The 20,619-nt window shown below is 36.5% G+C and overlaps 1 protein-coding gene across 1 annotated transcript; it reads left to right on the top strand.

Annotated features, from left to right (window-relative positions):
• The first annotated feature begins 199 nt into the window (after positions 1 to 199).
• On the top strand, positions 200 to 20,418 carry LOC124360873 (U3 small nucleolar ribonucleoprotein protein IMP3). Its single transcript, XM_046814845.1, has 5 exons — positions 200 to 500; positions 4,929 to 5,036; positions 19,645 to 19,851; positions 20,122 to 20,194; positions 20,324 to 20,418. The coding sequence occupies exons 1-5, from the start codon at positions 364 to 366 to the stop codon at positions 20,348 to 20,350; spliced, it is 552 nt and encodes a 183-aa protein (XP_046670801.1). The 5' UTR covers positions 200 to 363; the 3' UTR covers positions 20,351 to 20,418.
• The last annotated feature ends 201 nt before the right edge of the window (positions 20,419 to 20,619 follow it).

Below are 20,619 nucleotides of genomic sequence, written 5' to 3'. Positions count from 1 at the left end.
AACAACAGACAAGCTTTAAAGCCTTTAAACGGCTTAAATGTTTTATTTATAACAGAAATGAGTACCTTGTATATGGTTTGTGATTTAACATTACAAATCTGAACTCTGAAATCTTGTTTCTTACTCTATGATTTGCTTCCCCCATCCATTCAATTTAGCAACCACACATGTGAGAGTTGGGTTGGTACTTGGTAGTAAGTGTAATATTATTGTTAGTATTTTATATGGATTATGGATGTGTTTTGTTGAGGTTATGTTTATGTGCCACCAACACCATCACTGTTAGGAAGATTCCAAGAGGGGTATTTACCAATTGATAGTTGACTAAACTTTTCAAAGTATTAGAAACAACTGTAATTAAAAATGGTTAGAAAACTTAAATTTCACGAGCAGAAGCTATTGAAAAAAGTTGACTTTATATCTTGGGAAGTGGATAACAATCTTCATGAAGTTAAGGTTATGAGAAAATATTGTATACAGAAGCGTGAAGATTATACCAAGTAAGTTCATAATTTATCTTTATAACTGTACTTGATTACTACTATTTGAACGTGATTATTGTAGATTAAAAAGCTTAGGCCTAATTATTTAGTGGTTTTTACACACTTGCCACACTTAGGCAAGGCATATTGGGTAGAAGGCATACTCAAAATCTATAGATTAGCAATAAAGATTATTAGTCTATGTATTATCACTAGACTAGACAGTTTGTCGTCTAGTAGTTCAAGACATGTACTACAGTAGATATCTTGGTGCTTGATGGTTAGTGGGAAAATAGTATATTTATGATTATCTAAACCAGGGCTGCCCAACCTACGGCCCGCGAGTCAGTTTTATGTGGCCCGCCTTGTTGCCAAAACAACCAAATTTGTTTAAAAGCATTTGAAATATTGGGTACGGTCCAATAAGCGGACCCGGTTTTTTATATCGAAGAATATAATCATCGATACCTAATATTCGCATATCGAATCATAGACTATCAATCGATATAAAAGTAATAACAATCATATATGTTTAAATTAAAATGTGAATTTAATGATAACAAATAATAAATGAACATAACCAAAATCAGGGAAACTCATAACTTTAACTAAATGAAACAGAACGAAAAACGTTTTTACTAAAGTTGTGTCCACCATTACCTTCTTTTTTTGCATCTGAAGACGACCATGTTAGCTCCTCTGACAGTTACATTTGTTACCTTTCCACAAATATCACATAATGGATTCTTAGGTACTAACCCAACATCCTGAAGCCATAAAAAACATATTTTATCGTCTTTTAAAGCAATTTCGTGAAGCTTCCTAAGATTGACGGCCATTTCAATACACAATGTTACGTGAAATATATTACCTTAATTGTATTATTTGAAAGTGTTTACAGCTGTTCATATAGATTATTTAAGTTGTTAAAAATAATTTATCAGTATCGATTGATTATATCGATGGTTATGATTAAGTAATATCGTTTGCCAATTTCGATATAAAAAACCGGGTCCGCTTATTGGACCCTACCCGAAATATTAAATAAATAAAAATTTTGAGAACCAAGCTGTCCAGCCGATTTCACGTAGAACGAGCCGTATTCATTTGGTGGAGTATGAGTGTTGAAAGAAGTAAAGTAGTTGCAGACAGATTTCACCGACTACGGTGGTGGCTGCTGGCTGGCGAATAGAGCCCGCGTAAAGCACAGCGCGCGGTGCGGCGACGTACCCCTACCCAACTCAAGGTCACCACTCGTTACGTGAGCACTAAGCAATTCCAAGCATCTCATTGAACTTTTTGTCAATACTGGTATTTTGATTTTAAAATATGTAAAACAAAACAACCTCACTTTTTGTCATTTATGGTGGTAATTTGTATGTTAGTATTCTAGTAGGATTAATTAAAATCAATGTATTCAATTTATTGGTAACTTTTTTATTGTTCCCTCAGAATTAGAGCAAACATCCAAAAGTCTGGGTTTATATTTATTTCTACTAAAAGAAGCTAAAACCATAATATATTATAAACCTTTACCTAACAACTAATAAATAATAAGAAATTACAATAATTAGGAAACAAGGGGCAAATAACCTTAAAACTCATATTTTGCACAAGATTTCTGGAACAAACCCCGGGCAATACGTTTTGTTTTGGGTTCCAAATCCCCTGGGATGTTGGCCCGCCTGGCCATAAAGGCTTTACAATGTGGCCCTTGGTTAAAAAAGGTTGGGCACCCCTGATCTAAACTATAGAAACAGAAATGTTGACACGAATTATGTTATACAAAAACTATCTATGTTGTACGGTATATATATAAAATGTAACAAACAAAACATTTAGTTACTTTTTACTGCTAGCCTACACTATGATTCTATTGGGGTGGTGGCCTCTTATTATACTGCGGCCGTAGTATCAACAATCTGTGTTAAGTGAATCTGCACCCTTTATATATTATTGAATAGTCAGGAATCAGTTGTACTTTCATAAGGGGCTGCCAAAACAATAGATTACAAACATATCAAAAGATTATAGATATTACAAAACAATCGGTTATAAATATTGATAATCTGCTGAAAGAATAGGGACACAATCTGCTCCCCTGGTTTATTGGCTTAATATGCATGATATTCTGTGTTTGAACAAGTTGTTCACTCCTAGATCGACTGTCCGGATTTTATTTTTTTCTCAGTACATATTATATGCTCCTTTCGCACCCGCACACAGCATTTCGTTGAGAGATGTCATTGATTACGTCCTACCATGCCTAGGTTTAACCTTTCAGCAATGAGGCTGGCATCAATTTGTAGTAAACAGTATGATCTTCATGTTGAAATGAAATCCTATGACTGTAGGTAGTAGAATAACCAAAAAAAGTGCCAATATTATGATCATACAGTTTACAAAAGTTTTAATCTCTTAAATGTTAGAACTTCCAAAGTGTAGACTGGTTGTTTGATAAGCCAGTTTGTTAAGTTATTCTTCAGAGTCTTTCTAGTCAGTATCTGTAGATTGTCTGGGAGATGGTTATAAAGTTTGCTGCCAGTAAAGTCAGATTTTTTTGTCAAAAAGTGTCATACGGTATAGTAGGGTTACTAAGTGAGATCCGTGTCTTGTTTGATATCCATGGATATTGTTATTTTTTGTGGATTTAGTTGTCAGCGCATAAGATTACATCTCTTATGTACAGGTTTTCAACTGTCATGATCCTTAGACAATAGCCCATAGACAACTTTATTAACTGTTTTACAAGTAGCATACATGTAATAGGTTTAATCAGTAGAAGCTAAAAAACAAACATGGCTGAAACTAAAAACCAAAGGCTATGTAAAAACCATGCAGGATTGATAAATACTAAAAGCAAGCACTCCATGCATTAGAAGTATTGGTTAAAGTCACTCTGAGATAAGGCAAGAAACTTAGTTTGATTGCAGAATGGGTTTGCTAAAAAGAAAACAGTCAGTTTGTTTTTAAATTTTTATGTCTGTAAGGTCTGAGCGGAGCCTGGAAGTTTATTAAAAAATATAATACTTTGGTGGTGCAGATTAGATTTAGATTTAGTGAGCCTTTTGTATGGAATATCAATAAGACTCATTCTATTCCTAGTATTATATCTATGGACACCACTTCTTAGTATTAAGCTCTCTCGTAATTTTCCTTAATAGTCATAATGGCATTAAAAATATATAGATTAACCACAGTCATGATATTCTGGGTTATAAACAATGGTCTACAGCTAGTACTTGGGTTAACTTAACATATGATTAGAGCTTTACTTTGAAGTATTAAAACACTCTTTACATAGTTAATTAACACTTAATTTCTTGAAGACATTTCGGCTTCTTTCCATGTGCTGTAGGTTGGCAAGGATCGTTATTAACCCTTTGTTTAATCAGAACTCTCTCCATATTTGCCATAGATGAGACTGCAATTAGATCATGTATGATAGTGTCTGACAAAGTCTGAAATATGCTGTTGTCAACAATGGTTTTTATTCTTTTCAAGGTAAAAATTCCTTTTTGGGGCAATTTGGGGTGTGCATGTAAGGCCTGTGTCATTAACTAGTCTTAGGAGCTTCACTTTTTTTTAAGGATTAACAAAAGCTAGGTTTAATGCATTAAGAAGTGAACTTTCTTCTAATGATTTATTTATTACACTGGTCAGTGCAAAGTGTTGATACAGCATATTATATTCAATAGTATATCATTCATTTATTGGCTGTCACTTTATCGAACTAAGTAGAAGTAACTTAGTTACTGTATGTAATGCTGTTGCTTTCAGCATCGTTCCACATTTTCACAATTGGAATTGTTACAGCCTCTCTTAAAGTTCATCCTGCTCATTGTCACTGATTTATAATATATGTTTGTATTGTTGTGTACAGATTCTAAACTTGTGTATTAATGAAAACGCCTGTTAACATGGTGTCAGGTGTGGGGATCTTCAGAGCAATATTTTAGAATTGTTGGTCAGATCTCATCTAATCCAGTAGACAATTACAGTTAAAACTTCCTCTGGCGTAGTTAGAACTAGCTCGCTCAAACTACTGTTATATATTATCAGATGATGCACTGAGCGGAAGGTGAAATTGGCTGAACTCAACATTTCTAGCTTCTATTAGTTCATACCTTGCCGAACCTTGCTTTTTGTCTTCTTAATTTACAATTCTCAAATAATATTTAGTTGTTCTTATTTCTGGATCTTGTCTTCTTCCTTGGGCAAATTACATCCAGACCTGTGACCACTTTCTTGGCAAATTTGTTATATGCTTCCTCCATTTTAGCAGCAAGATGTACACTCAACCAATCACTTCCTGCAGAGATAGTTTGAGGTATAAATTGTTTACAGATAACTTTTCTGAGTGTGATTCTGTTCTTAAGAACACTGTAACTTTGTAAGTTTTGGTAGGCTAATCTCTACCATTAAATCATGCCTCTTGTGTTTCAGATATAACAAACTGTCCAGGGAGATCAGAACTGTAGCCAGGAAAATAAAAGAAATCGACCCAAGTGAATCATTTCGTACGGACTCAAGTGCTTCATTGTTGGAGAAACTGTAAGTTTAGGTTGCATTAAATTTAAATATATCATAAGCGCAATAATTCATCAAGATTTCTTGGCTCCAATGACCTTGACAGTTGTATCAGCGATCCAAATTATCGATTATGAATTTCTAAACTATTGAATACAAAAACATTCTAATTATTGTTACTTAAAATTATATTATTTCCATTTATTTTGTTTTGCTTGTATGTTTAAATTTAATCCTAAGAAAGTAAAATCACTTGTGTGCTTTTTGAGTAATGGTGACGAGCATGCTTTATTTGCATCACAAGCTGTCAGACACGTTTAACCTTCAAAAAGGTAAGTTTTATGCTGCTTTGTTTGTTACATTTAATAAATACTCGTATACATAGAAAGTTTGAAATTCATCATTAAATTATTATTTTTAGATATAAAAACATAGATAACTATAATATAATTTGATGACGTGAATCGGTTAAACTTTTAGGTTTTTCCTTGTTTGGTAGTTTAGATAACCGGAAATATTAATTACAGTAGAACCCCTCATATCCGGCCACCACGGGACCGAGCCCCTGGCCGGATAACGATTCGGCCGGATAAACCAACCTACAGTACACAGCACTTGACGAAACAAAGCAATTGTACTGTACTGTACTAACCGCACTGGAAATAATCAACGAACTGTTTACAGGTTAAACCTATTAGCTCAACTGAGGACAACACAGGAAAATGTAAACAAATAGATACACCAAAATAACGCAAGAGTCGTGGGAGACTAGTGCGTGCAACTGCGCGTCTGCAAGCCGTGGTAAATAAATTTCGATATTGGCTTCCGAGAAGTGGCCGGATAAACCGAGGTGCGGTAAAACCGAGGCCGGATATGAGGGGTTCTACTGTATTCAATTTCTGTGGCCGCTTATTGTACTGCAGCCAATATTTTAAGCAAAAGATAAAGATTTGCTTACAATCATTGTATGTTTTGGTATTTTTTTGCTTACTGCATTGTTGTAAATACAGTGATGTAAAAACTTAATTGGCCTCAAAATGACAATGATTTACAAACCCTTGAAAAAGTATTTATTGAGGCCTCTGCAGCAATTAATTTGTGGAAATTATGCAAGACTAGTTAAAGCTTTCTAAAACAAAATCCATAAAAGATGGAGTATTAAGTTTTTCACCACTGTATTTACAGTAAAATCTTCATTAAATATACTAAATACCATATCTGTAATAAATTATTTTATTATATTTTTTCTAACTATAACATTTTTTACCTAAGATATGACAGTGTTTTTACCAAATAAAAATGTTTACCATATATCTAGAATAATAAGCTCAAAATAAAATAATATATTATTAGTAATGTTTTTTTATTATTTTGCTGTACATTTCATCAAGTGTCTTGTTTAGTAGGAAATTCTGATAGTTTTTATACACTGTATAAAAATATTTTCATATTCTTCATCCTTGCACAAACTGTGAATTGGCAAATGGTTTTTGAGCCCAAGAAATAATTACATCTTCCTTACTTCCATCACAATCACTGATATCAGAATTACACACTTAATCACTTTCTAATAACAAAGCAACAACAGAATCATTCAGTAATTTACACCCATTACGATCAATCTCGCAACAAATAACACACCTAACCTCACATCAGAATTGCACTCGTGATCACTGTCTAATAACAAAGCAACAACAGAATCACTCAGTAGTTTACACCCATTACGATCAATCTCGCAACAAATAACACACCTAACCTCACATCAGAATTGCACTCGTAATCACTGTCTAATAACTAAGCAACAACAGAATCACTCAGTAGTTTACACCCATTACGATAAATCTCGTAACAAATAACACACCTAACCTCACATCAGAATTGCACTCGTAATCACTGTCTAATAACAAAGCAACAACAGAATCACTCAGTAGTTTACACCCATTACGATCAATCTCGCAACAAATAACACACCTAACCTCACATCAGAATTGCACTCGTGATCACTGTCTAATAACAAAGCAACAACAGAATCACTCAGTAGTTTACACCCATTACGATCAATCTCGCAACAAATAACACACCTAACCTCACATCAGAATTGCACTCGTGATCACTGTCTAATAACTAAGCAACAACAGAATCACTCAGTAGTTTACACACATTACGATCAATCTCACAACAAACAACACACCTACCTCACATCAGAATTGCACTCGTAATCACTGTCTAATAACAAAGCAACAACAGAATCACTCAGTAGTTTACACACATTACGATCAATCTCACAACAAACAACACACCTAACCTCGCATTTAGCAGCTGACAATCGAAAACAATCACGAAACATTCCAACAAACAGGTATTCAACTCAGTGCTGCCATAAACAAAAGGTAATGAAATGTATTATCTCCTTAGTAAAGGGACCAGTAAAGATCATGGCAACAATATCTGTGGGATAAAGTGTGGCTAAACATAGAGCACTAACCAGTGCCTGGCTCGGGATTCAGCATTGTGACCTCTCGGCGTGTTACCAGCACATGTGTCTTCCCCAATCCGGGATCAATAAAGCAATATTTGAAACAAGTGAATTGTGTGATTCTGAACATTCAAAGTTGCTTTCATTGTCTGCCTGATTTATTTATTTATTTACGGTAACACCATTAGTACATGGAAAAAAACAATAAGATATTCTTGTATCCAACAATAAGCTAATGAAAATGATCCACATTATAGATTATTAACAATGCCAAAATAAATTGCTACAACATAACAATAACATTTAAAATAGACTATATAGAAAATAACAATAATAGCATAGCAACAATAATAAATAGTAACAGTAATTATACAATCAATTATACATCCATCTGCACTTACACATATACTACATAGGAATAATTTATTACAATAAAAGGGGAAAAAAAGAATCAAATGTATGCATATAGAAAAGAGTAGAGGAAAAGATAGAAAGAATAAATATATACACATATTACTATGAGCCAGGTGTCAATGTCTACAACAAAAGAAAATGTTTTTTTCAGGTGCATAACACTATCACTGAAAAAGTCATGCTGGGAGGAGACGAGGTTTCCAAGTCTGTGAAGTCTCGGGATAGTGCTGTGATGTACATAATTGGTAGTGTAGACACGACGGCAGAAAGTGTGAAGGGACCTGGTCTGATGAGGCACTCGGAAGTCGATCCGCCTGAGCAGTTCTGGACAATTCACGTCTCCGTTAATTAGTTTATGGAGAAAAACCACATCTAAAAGTTGTCTACGCTTCACAAGCGAGTTCAAACCCAAGGAAATCCCCAAATCCTCCAATGGCACAGTTCCGCACTCAAATCCACATTTGACTCCAACCACCCGCAAGAAGCGATCCTGGACCCTTTGGAGCTGCTGGATATGACCAACCTGATAGGGCGACCAGACAACGCTGCCATATTCAAGCACTGACCTCACCAGAGCAGTAAAGATAAACTTCATAGCTGCAACACTCAGTCCGCTTCTTGAAGTTCTGATCAGAAATCCCAGATTACGAGAGGCTTTAGTGGTGATGGCATCAATGTGGGATCCAGGGCCAAGACTGTGGGAGATTACGATTCCAAGATCTCTAATAGAAGTTTTACGAATGAGAGCAGAGTTATTGAGTATGTAATCAAACAGTATAGGAGCGGAGGAGCGGTGAAAGGTGATGACTGCGCATTTAGTAATGTTCAACTTAAGATTGTTCTGCACACACCAATCATCCAATCCAAGAAGGCAACGTTGAAGTTTTAAGCAATCCTGCAGGGTTGAAACGGATGTGAATATTTTTATGTTATCAGCAAACAATAAATATTCAACATCGATACAGTCAATGATGTCATTGATAAATAAAGTGAATAAAAAGGGACCCAAGTGGGAACCCTGTGGTACGCCAGAGGTAGCAAGAAAAGGTCGGGAGGTGGCACCAGAAAATTTTACAGTCATGGACCGATTTTGAAAGATATGAACGGAACCACTGAAGAAGGCTGCCCAAAACACCATAAGCCTCCATCTTAGCCAAGAGATGTGCATGGCTGACCGTGTCAAAAGCCTTCGAGAAGTCGATATAAACACTGTCGACTTGACTGTGGTTTTGAAAAGAAGATAAAATGTAGTCTTGATACAGAACGAGATTGGTGACTGTAGACCCACCAGGTGCGAAGCCATGCTGCCCATGAACAAGAGTACTCCTGAAGGCAAAACTAATGCGATCAAGTACGAGAGACTCAAAAATCTTGCCCAGGGCAGGCTGAATAACAATGGGCCGATAGTTACGAACATTAGTCAGCGTAGATAATTTGTGGATAGGAACCACGTAACTGGACTTCAGGCTATCAGGAAAGATTCCCTGCTCCAGAAGTTTATTGAAAAGCACAGTAAGTTGAGGTGCAAGTAGGGCACTACAATGCTTCAAAACCATCGGTGGTATCTCATCAGGACCGGTTCCCTTGAAAGGGTCAAGAGAAGCAAGTTTACGCTCTACGTCACCCTCAGTGAGAACACAAGAAGAAATATTAATCTCCGAAAGATAATGGTATTGAGGAATGGGACCTGGAGACGAGTTATAAACGGAAGAAAAATGCTCGGCGAAAAGGTTACAGATGCCTTCTGGCGACGACGCCGAGCTGTTATCCAGGTAGTAGGTGTCCGCAGATTCCGTTTGAACCCCTGACACTGTCAACGAAACTCCAAAAAGCTCTGATGTTAAGAGGGATCATACCATTAACATAATTGATATAGTTACTGAAACACTGAGAGCTTAACTCTTTGCAAAGATCTCTAACACGACTAAATTCGATGTAGTCATTAGGGCTGGAAGTAGATTTGAACCTTTTGTGACAAATTTTCTTTCCAATTACTAAGTCCTTCAACTCCGGTGAGAACCAGCAAGGGAATCTAGATTTACCGGTTTTCTTTAAAGGTGTATTCCTTACTACGATTCCATGAATGGTATTGACAAAGTTATTGAAAGACTCAATGACATCCGGAAAATGGAAGGAAACAGGACCCAATGCATGGTAAAGTTCATTGAAGATCTTCTCAATGTTGCAGCGTCGAAAGTCTCGAATTGAACCCATATGTTTTAGAGACGATATCTTGACTATCGGGATCTCACAGGATAAAGCAGGATGGGCAGATTCCTGTGGTAATATAGAATCGAGAGCGGGAGATACAATTAGTGAATGGTTGGAACTAAAGAGCAAGTCCAGAATAACTCCACGCCCATTCTTGATAGTGTTAACCTGTGACAGCTGAAAAGCGAGTGCCATGTCAATAAGGCACTTCGAACTCCCACCAACAGCAACAAGATCAGGAGCAGTCCAATTCACATCCGGTAAGTTAAAGTCACCGGCGAAGAGTATAGAATGGGGATTAGAACAAACTGACATCACTTCATCAACAGCATCACAGAATTTACTATAGACTACGGAGTTTTGCTGGGGAGGGATATAAGTTCCTCCAATCAATACAGGATTAAGGGACCCAACACGAAGAAAAACAGATTCAATGTCTACAACAGAGGTAATAATAACATTCACATGCAAGTGTTCCTTGGTAGCAATGAGGACACCACCACCACTAGATTTGAGACTCGTATGAAGTGAACGGTCGCTGCGAAAAACATTGTAATTAGTAAGCCCCAATTCCAGATCACTAATGTCTGAGAACAAGTTGGTTTCAGTTAGGATAAGTATGTCATATATACAGGAAGTAACAGCCTTGCGAAGTTCATTAAGTTTCGTTCGAAGTCCGTTAACATTTTGGTAATAAACCAAAAGACTGCTACTCCCAACGCTCAGTTTTTTTTGTTATATTGCTTAACTATCTTGGGGATACCATTTACATATTTAATGGTGAGATCAGTCTCACCCTTATCAGTTCTCTCCTTAAGCAAAGATCTCAGTTCAGAGAGATTCGTTCTCTCAGCAGCAGTACGGTCGCGTGAAAAACTCACTTTACTCAGTAGTGGGTCAAGATTATACAGAATACTGTTATCAAAGTTCTTAGAAAAAGCAAAGACCACATTAGGCTCGGTAAAAATGACTTTGAGAGGCCTAGATTTCCCCACGGCAGGTTTACCGATTCGGATGGATTTGAAAGTAGCATCCTGGTAAGATGTGCAGAAGCTGCCAACTAACAAGGAAACAAGACGATTATTCATGTTCAATTCGGGAAGCAGCTCGACTACCATTATTCTCAGGAAGATCATAAAGTATAATGTTGAGAGAGCGTCGATTCCTGTCAGAGATTTCTTCAATTATTGTCTCAATGCTGGATGTGCTAGGTTGGCCGTGATGTAGGGCTTTTACCTCTTCTTCGAGCAAATCGATACGCTTTTCAGCCTCGACAATACGAGGTTCAAAATTAGCCAATTTTTCATTTACTGCAACCAATTCACTCCTAATAGACGCAACATCCGAAGGCATGTTGGCCAAACTATCAAGTTTGGAGAGCATTTGGGCCATTTGAGTTGAGATGGTATCAAGTGAAGTGGACAGTCTGTTAAGAGGGTGGCAGTTAGGAGCAAAGCAATCAGCCCGTCCACAAAACCATTTTTTGTTGGTATCAGCAGCTAATTTACGATATGCGGAAACCGATAAATTCATATATGCAGAATGAAACCACCTGTTGCATCCACCGTCACACTGGAGAGCCTTTTCAGTATCAAGTACTTTAGTCATGCAGACTATGCAAATCAAAGGATCGGGTATTAATGACATGCTGATGGAAAAAGGCAAAACAGTTCCAATACCAAAGATCAGAGACCCAGCCAGGGCCACCCACAGCTACTCGATCCACCGCAGGTGACAATGGCATAAGCCGAGATCAATTAGTTACAGTATGGATAAAAGAGCAGAAGGTTGGTGAGAATTTAGAAGGCAGTGGCATAAAGAAAAAAAAGGCGTGGAGCAGACGACAGACCAAATGTCAGACTGTTAGTTACTTATATGCATAGTTGTAGTTGACGTAGGTTCTAAATAAAGTTGTAATATTTTTCTATGACGTAGATAAAGTATGAATCCAATAGATAATACTGGATAAAACAAGAAAATGAAATCAGTATGAAGAAATTTAAACCAAGAAAATGTCACGTATAGACAAATGAGTGAGTACAATTATATACTTAACATGGAGTAGGAGCAATGTAGTCCATACTAAACACAAATTAACCCCATCCCAGGCAGGTAATATCCAACATTTCACAAAAAAACTATGCACTGTTATCACTGAAAAACTAGCAGGTAGCCATGTTAACACGATTTCTCGAGTCTTGAGTCTGTTTTGGGATTTTAAATGTTTTAACAGCATTGTGGAGGCTAAAGTTCACTATAACTGAATTAAAGTTCAACTTAAAACTACAATCACTATCCAAACCTGTCAACACATCTATATCAATCACCGAACACTGTTCCTACTCTACTCGACAACAGGCTACGGCCATTACCCCTGATTGAATGAATGCAACTGTTATTCATTATGTAAGATTATGTGGCTTATTATAACTATGAGTGTTAATCTAGAAATACCTACATTTATATATATATATATCGTCTTTCCGTAGACCTGTGTAGCTTGTCCTGTTACGGTCCTTAACGTCCAGGTTGTTAGATCTATTTTCCCCTTACAGGTACAACGCTAGGGTTAAGGATAGTCATGGTGGCGGTGGCATCTAGAAGGAGTCTTCTCGGTTTCCCATTCACCAAACTATTGATGTAAAGACTGTTGGCGCTCCCAGTTAACATTCCCACAACTACCTTCGAACCTGAAACCTTTAGTCCACAGATCGATATTCCCCATTAACCATTTTCAGTTTTCCTGCATTTTCTGGTCTTTGGATCCACTTCAATACCTATTTCAGAGGTGACCCTTCTCTCCACAACTCAGCATCTTATCTCCATTCTTCTAGTCTCTTTATATCCTAAGGGAAAAAGACAGTTTGTCCCCGTGCTTAGTTCTAGAAAGGACCTTTGCGCCCCCCTTACTTATATTTGTGTCTTCAGAAACTGAGATTTTTATAGAAGCCGATTAGATTTGAGGGCTCCTGTTCTCTCATAACACACATGAGACATTTTTCATTTCATTTCATTTCTCTGATGTCCTTGGGGCTGAGGAGATATGCTCCCAAGAATCTTTTCCAAATTTTTTATATGGCAGGACAATTTAACCAAATATACTCTGCTAATTCCTCCTCTTCTCCGCAGAGTCTACATTCGTCAGTCTTGCTAAGGCCCACCCTCATAAGATGTTTCCTTAGGGAGCCATCTAAATAAATAAAAATGCCTTTATTTACAAGCGTTTCACAGTACAGTTACTGTTTTTCAGAACAACTCGTCACTGAATGCCTTAAAAACTGGATAACAAAAACTAAACTAAACTTAATTTAAACAGGTACAATAAAATCGAGTGGCTAATTAAAAATAATGCAGTGGTTAAAAACTGTAAAGTTTGTTATTCGTACATACTAATAGCTTAGTTTTGAAGTCTCTGAATGCGATCGACGTCACTCCGCAAGATGCTCTTACTGTAAGCATGATAGCAATGTAGTAAATGACAGAAAAGACCATCGACTGCATAAGCTGAAGCTTGGCGAATTCCGGTAGCAGACTTCTGAATCTGTACAGGCCTCTTAATCTGCCAAGAGCACGCTGGATAGCATTAGTGACGTGATCAGAGAAAGTTAGGTTGCTATCAAGCAAGATGGCGAGAGTTTTGACCTGGTCACACACTGCCAAAAACTCACCATCAAGAGCGATCCCCACACCTCTATCCGTCAAGGCCCGTACCAGATTTTGCGGGATGACATGAAGGGCAGTGCACTTGCCTACATTGAGCCTTAACCCATTGTCAACAGACCATTTACTGATGTTCTCAAGGTCTGAGTTTATATGGGTGAAGGTCTCAGGCACCGAACCAGGATCATAGTCCAAGTGCAACTGACAGTCATCGGCGTACAAATGTGCCGTACAATGTTCAATCTCCTGTTAACATCCCTAATATTATCTTATGTCCTCCTTACTTTGATCTTGGAAAGATGCCCACCCTTTAGCATAAAGAGGGATAAACATTTTAGATTGTCCTAATCCTGAGGCTCTACTCCAATTAAAGTTTCTTATCCTCTTTTCCCAATTTTTTTTCAAGAGCTTTGCTGTTGGAGAAAGCTATCCCGTAACCTGGCTCAGGCCCCACCATTATGGACTCCACTCCCTTTTTGTCAAGGATATCTGCTTTTTCATTTCCATGAATGGCCTTATGGCCCGGCACCCAACCGAGTGTTACTCTGTTATTCATAGTCAGCTCCACCAGAGTATTCTTGCATTCCCAGACTGCTTTCGAGTCAAACGAAGAGGTATCAAGTGCCTTTAGTGAAGCCTGGCTACTTCTAGTCTTTAATCTCTATCACACTCTTGACGATCTCCTCTACCGATGGTGGCAGACATCTTCAGCTTCCACAACCCTCACTTGTCCATGGACCCAAACAGACTGCCTCACTGCTTCAAATTCTAGGGCCTGTGCCAGTGCTTCGCTGAGAGTTTAAGGGCGGGCGAGCTTGATATTTCTGGCTCTTGAAGACCGTCCTAAGAACTTTTCCACTGGTAAACTTTCGTAGACGTCATAATCTACTGATGGGTAAACACTCCTCACAAGGCAAGCTATGTCAGTCTCAAACTCCTGTAAAGACTCGTTAGGCTTCTGTGTTCTACTCTTAAGTTGGGAATGGTGAAGTTGTTCCATGTGTCTATTCCAGGGGCTACAGCCGTCATCTTGGTATCAAAACACTCTGGCGTTCAGTATGCATCGAGCCGTAGTCGCGGGCGGTCTGTATCTCTTTTACTTTACTCACTGTGTATCATTAAAATGTGTGCTGCAATTGAAAATCCCAGCACTTGTGAAGTGCGTTAAGTGGTAAGGGTTTTGCTGGAAAAAATCATAAACCAATTGAAATCTACTGCCAACTGTGTGAAGTTTATGGAAATGGAATAATGAGTGAAAGCAGAGTAAGGCAGTGGTATATTGACTTTAAAAATGGCTGCACTAATGTTCATGACGATAGTCGTAGCGGTCGGCCTAGCCTAGTTACTGAAGATTTGATGTTGAAAATCAATTAAATAGTTTGTTATTTTACAATGACTGAACTCTCGGAACATTTCCAACAAATTTCACGAAGTTTACTTCGCGAAATTGTTGTAGGGAAGCTTAGTACTACAAATTTTGTGCCAGGTGGGTTTACAAAAATCCTTGCTGAAGATCACAAAAAACAAAGACTTTCTGCATCGTTAACTTTCCTTGATGAATACGACAAACATGGAACTTCTTGATTGTATTATTACTGGTGATGGAACATGTGTGAAGCATGTCAACTGTGAAACAAAAATGCAGTCTATGGAACGGGGCACACATATCACCAAGAAAATGTCTCCAAACTCTGTCAGCGAGAAAGATTATGGTAACTGTTTTTGGGATGCTAAGCGTGTGATTCTGGTTGATTTCCTTGAACGAGGATTAACAATCAACACAGAGAGGTACTGTGAAACATTGCAGAAGCTACAGTGAGTGATGCAAAACAAGCGTAGGGGAAAATTGAGCTCAACAATTTTGTTTTTCCACGACAATGCACGTTCCCACACAGCCAAGTAAACAATTTGCTTACAGTGCTGCTAGGAGTGGGAATACACTCTTATACACTGACGTGTGTGGCAGCTGGTCAGTCAGCGTCTAGTCGTGTAAGTTAAAAGGTTGTACGAACTCTTGTTCATTTTCTATAGCTTTACAAAATGTGTGCTGGGTCCCCTCCCAAATGCAAAGCGTGTGCTGCAATCAGGTTTTTCACAGCAAGACAACTTTGTGTCTTTCGTGGGTGAAGGGACTGAAGAAATAAACGCCCATGACTAAGAAAGGAGTGGCACGCTATCAGTGGAGAGTGATGAACTTGTCAGCAAGATCAACGAAACAGTTGGAGAAGATCAATGTTTCTCAATCAATCTATGATCATTCAGATAAATTGTGGAGAGTGATGAACTTGTCAGCAAGATCAACGAAACAATTGGAGAAGATCAATGTATGATCATTCAGATAAATTGTGACTTATCTCTTAACGTTTCAGTGATGACACTGTCACTGGCTAGCTAAAGTTCAGATGGAAGAATAATAAAATATGTTTGTCTGATTAGGTGTTTCTTTAACACCAAACTGCAGTTACTTTTGGAATAACACTTGTATGTAGTTTGAGCGTTGTTTGAATTACAACTGAGTGTTTAAATGTAGTCATCCATGACACTGTAACTACTTCACCCAGCTGTAGTTACAGTTTTAGTAACCATATCACTGTTAAAAGAATCGAAGAAGATTTCAAATTCTGTAAAGTATAATATTTGCTTTCAATATTCTCACACCTAAACAGCAGAGACTAGTAGACTATAAAAGTGCTTGATATACAGGGTGGTACATATGTCAGTTTCCCCAGAAGAGAAATTTAAAGGTGTTATAGGTTAATTGAATAAAACACTTTTATGCAAGAAAACTCATTTTATGAAATTACTTACGTATTACCATACAATGTTATAGCAGTTTTTTTTAATGTCTACCTTTATTTTTGTATACACTTCATATGACTTAGAACAGAATCACAAATTTTTAGCAGTAAAGGTTTATTGTTATTAACAGGTTCAAATGCATTTCTAATTAGGTTTCTGAGTTCGTCAAAATTTTGAAGCATGCACAGTCTCCTTTATATTATCCCACTGTGAAAAATCACACGGAGTCAGGTCTGGCGACTTAGGGTCTCTAGTTAACAAACAGGTTCTCCCTATTTCGCAAATCCCTCCAGGCTACGCCCCCCTGGTCTTCGAAGACTCCATTAACTCTCCATTGTCCATTATATTTATGGACTTGGCTTAATCAGCAGATAGAAAAATGTGTTTTTAATCACCTGTCAAAGTCAGAAATTATAAGTATAATAATTTGTACATGTATAAACAGGTGATTGTATATGTTTGTTGTTATCCATCTGTCAAAGTCAGTTACACTTTATAAATGTCGTGTTATGTGCTGAAGCTTCTCTTTATCTGGGTTTGTTTGTATTACGTTTTTGAGCAACTACAGTAAAATGCCATCATTTTTTACATCATAAGTGTGTTAACTGAAAAGCTAAGGACTTCAATTTAAATCTCCCTTTAGACTTTTGATTTCTCCACACTGGCCTTCAATTAAATTTCATGAAAATTTGGAGAGAAATTCGAAAAATTTCAGATTTAGGCTACTTATAAAAACAGTTTTGCTCTCCGAATTCAGGGCCTCATCTTTAAAATTAAATCCAAATAAATAAAGAGATTAGAATAGCTTTCAGTGACTATCGCTGATATCTGGACTGCTTAGAATGCCAATAATACGCTAACATGGTGTCCCTGTTTTAGGTGCAACGCCACAGATAACTGCTAGTGTTTGATCAAACAATGAATTCATTAATAATATTCTTTAATAAAGGCTGTATAATGACACAAAAAAGTCTTATTTAAAAAAATAGATAGATAGCACCGAAAAATCAATCAAACAATGAAAATTGCTTAACATTATTTTATTGTCACTTGATGGCTGAGAGTAGAAGACAACAAATTAAATTACTGAATTTAAGAACTTTCTGCTATTCTAATGTCAGAAATCACCATGCGTATTGAACAGTAATATTGAAATATGAGTAGAATAATATTTGAGTGAATGTATTTATATTCTAATCTTACGTTACTTTCTTTTGAAGTGTGAATTAAAATGCAGATTAGTAATTTTGATCTGAGTGCAGTGTAGCTTAAATGCAACTTAAAACTATAAAAAAAACTATTTTTATAGCTATTTCTTCTGGCCATATCTCTGTCATTGCTCGTCCTTCATACCACTTCAATAAAATGATATAGTAATGGTTATTTTGCTTTTCAAAGTGGTGAATAGAAAGAATTTAATTCATCCTGCCTGTAATGCCTTTCCAGCTAGAATACTTCTGCCTGATTCTCCTGTTTTGGTCAGGATCATGTAGTAATTATGTTTTGAAGTTTAATCATTGCCAAAAACATATCCACTTGATTTGTCTCTAACTTGTGTCTAGTCGACAGGCATTATGGAGCAAGAATGTGCAGAATCCATCAAGCACAAAGTGCCTTTAAATATGCAGTTCATTATATAAACTGAAGTGAAACATCTCAGTTAAAATACCTGTGGTCTTTGCTAAGGTGCACTTTCACTTATCGGTTGAAAACTAAAATGGATTTTGGGTATGATAGCTTATTTTGGGGTTTCAGCTTATGGTGCATGTTCAAAATATATATATTTGTATGTATGTATATTGCCTATATATATTCCTTCATGCTTTGTTGGCCACAAAACTGTGTTTTAGTCTCCAAATCAGGTATTCTTTTTTTATTTACATAGACGCTATTAAGTACTGATTTTTTATTTTTCTTGTTCTCCCCATTGACAATCAGGATAGATTGGCTTGCTACAAGATTGGTCGGCAGTACTGGGATGTTTCTGCTATTGCAAGTAAATGACTGATTGTCAAAGTTATTAACTTCTGAAGTCAAATCAAGACTAAAAACACTGGAATAAGTTTAGTTAACGTTGCTAGTTAAAACATCACCAATAGCCTCTGTGTGGTTACTCATAATTATTGACGAAAACACAACATGTTCTACTTTAAGAATCCTCAAACGATTGCGTAACTCACTTTGATTTTGTGTTAAATCAAAATTTGGTCAGTTACAATTTTTAAATGCGAGATGCAATCACACGAAACGCTGTCACCTTCTTTAAAGGATTGTTAAGTCGGCGAAACAATTACATCAGCACTTGTATGTTTCTCGTCCTTTAACCTACATCACATACAAAGTTACATTTTTCGCCTTAAGAAAATGAAAAATATGTTTTTTCCTTTCCCTGCACAGACAAAGTGCATAGTGCATGCTTAAGAACCTCCTTAAGCATTTTCCCTCTCACATAACTCCTCCAGAATTATTTGTACTCCCTGAATTATTCATGACTCTTTTAGTACACACTCCACAAAGCGGATTCTTACTTAACTTGACTGTCTTTGCTTCAATCTCCATAGCAAGGCCAAAGTATTTCAGCAGTTTAACTTAACAAGTTTCTTTATAAAAACTAGCAAGTTTTCACAGAGTAAGGAAATTGCATGTGGGCTGTGATTCTTGCACTCAGCATTTTACTCTTTCTTTTGCTTTATAGATCTATATTTGTAAAATCGAAAATTTTACTATTCAGGTGTCATTTCCCTGACATGGACTATAGAAACCTTATTAGTAGTGCCCTAGTAAACTAAACCCTAAGGATCCTATTCTAAATGAACAAGATGTCAAAATTAACTTTGGGAACGTTGATTGTCCAAAGTACCCGTTGTATAAAGTTCCAACCGTTTACAATTAATATTTATTTTAATAAGCTCATGTTTTATAAATAATTACTAAAACAAGATTTTTATTTTTGTATTAACTTCTTATAATGAGATTTATAATATCCCTCTAAAGGCACATATTTGCTTAGAGGTGTCTTTGCTTGCTTCTCTCAAAACCAACTCTTACCATGACCTGTGATGAATTGTACAGATACATCATGGGACTGATCAACACCAAGTGGAACTTGGAGTCCTGCGATGATGTAACAGCCTCATCATTCTGCAGGCGACGACTGCCTGTGGTCATGGTGAGGCTCCGGATGGCTCAGACGGTCAAGATGGCCACTCAGCTGATACAACAGGGTCATGTCAGAGTCGGTACAGAAGTGATAAAGGATCCAGCATTTCTTGTCACTAGGTAAGTTCCACACTTTTTATAACATTTATCTGGTTTTTTATAATTCAAATCTTTTACAATGTTTAAAAAAAGGTTTATAAAAATTAAACCAGTAATCCTATATAATCAATTATTAAAAATGTTGTTTGTATATTCATAAGTGGTCAAATTGATTCCAAGATGAAATTTGGCAACAGTGAAATAGATTGCTTGTCTAACAATTAATTTAAAACAGAATGCTACTGGGTTGTCAAGTAGCTTTACACTAATACACATCTATTATATTTGTAGGAATCTGGAAGACTTTGTAACGTGGGTAAACACGTCAGCCATCAAGAAACATATTATGGAATATAACGAAATGGTGAGTGTTAATTTTATTAGTTCAGAGAAATTATTTATTTCCATTATCATAAACTAATGCAGTAATAAATTTAATTGCCTCTTTTAAAAAATGAAAGTGTTAATGGTAAATACTTTTTTTTTGTTTCAGAGAGACGATTATGACATGATGGACTGACTTAGCATTTACATTTATATGTATATATTTTGTAAACACTCTTTAATAAAATAATATTTATAAAAATATTTATTATTTTCCTTCAGATTTTAAATACTTTATCACTCATTTTTAATAATTTTGCAAATAAGCCATGTTTTGATGATTTAGATTGTAGAGATTGTTTACTCTCAGGAGAGTTCATAAAAAAAAAATTGTTTTTCTTTTTTGTTCAATATAACTCTCCAGTCTTCTTTTGTGCTTTCTTGGCCTCAAGCAGCAACTCAGTG

This window comes from Homalodisca vitripennis, chromosome 4, assembly GCF_021130785.1.
Source record: "Homalodisca vitripennis isolate AUS2020 chromosome 4, UT_GWSS_2.1, whole genome shotgun sequence".
NCBI lineage: Eukaryota > Metazoa > Arthropoda > Insecta > Hemiptera > Cicadellidae > Homalodisca > Homalodisca vitripennis.
The sequence above is the reverse complement of the archived record's forward strand: the minus strand, read 5'-3'. Positions and strand labels throughout refer to the sequence as shown.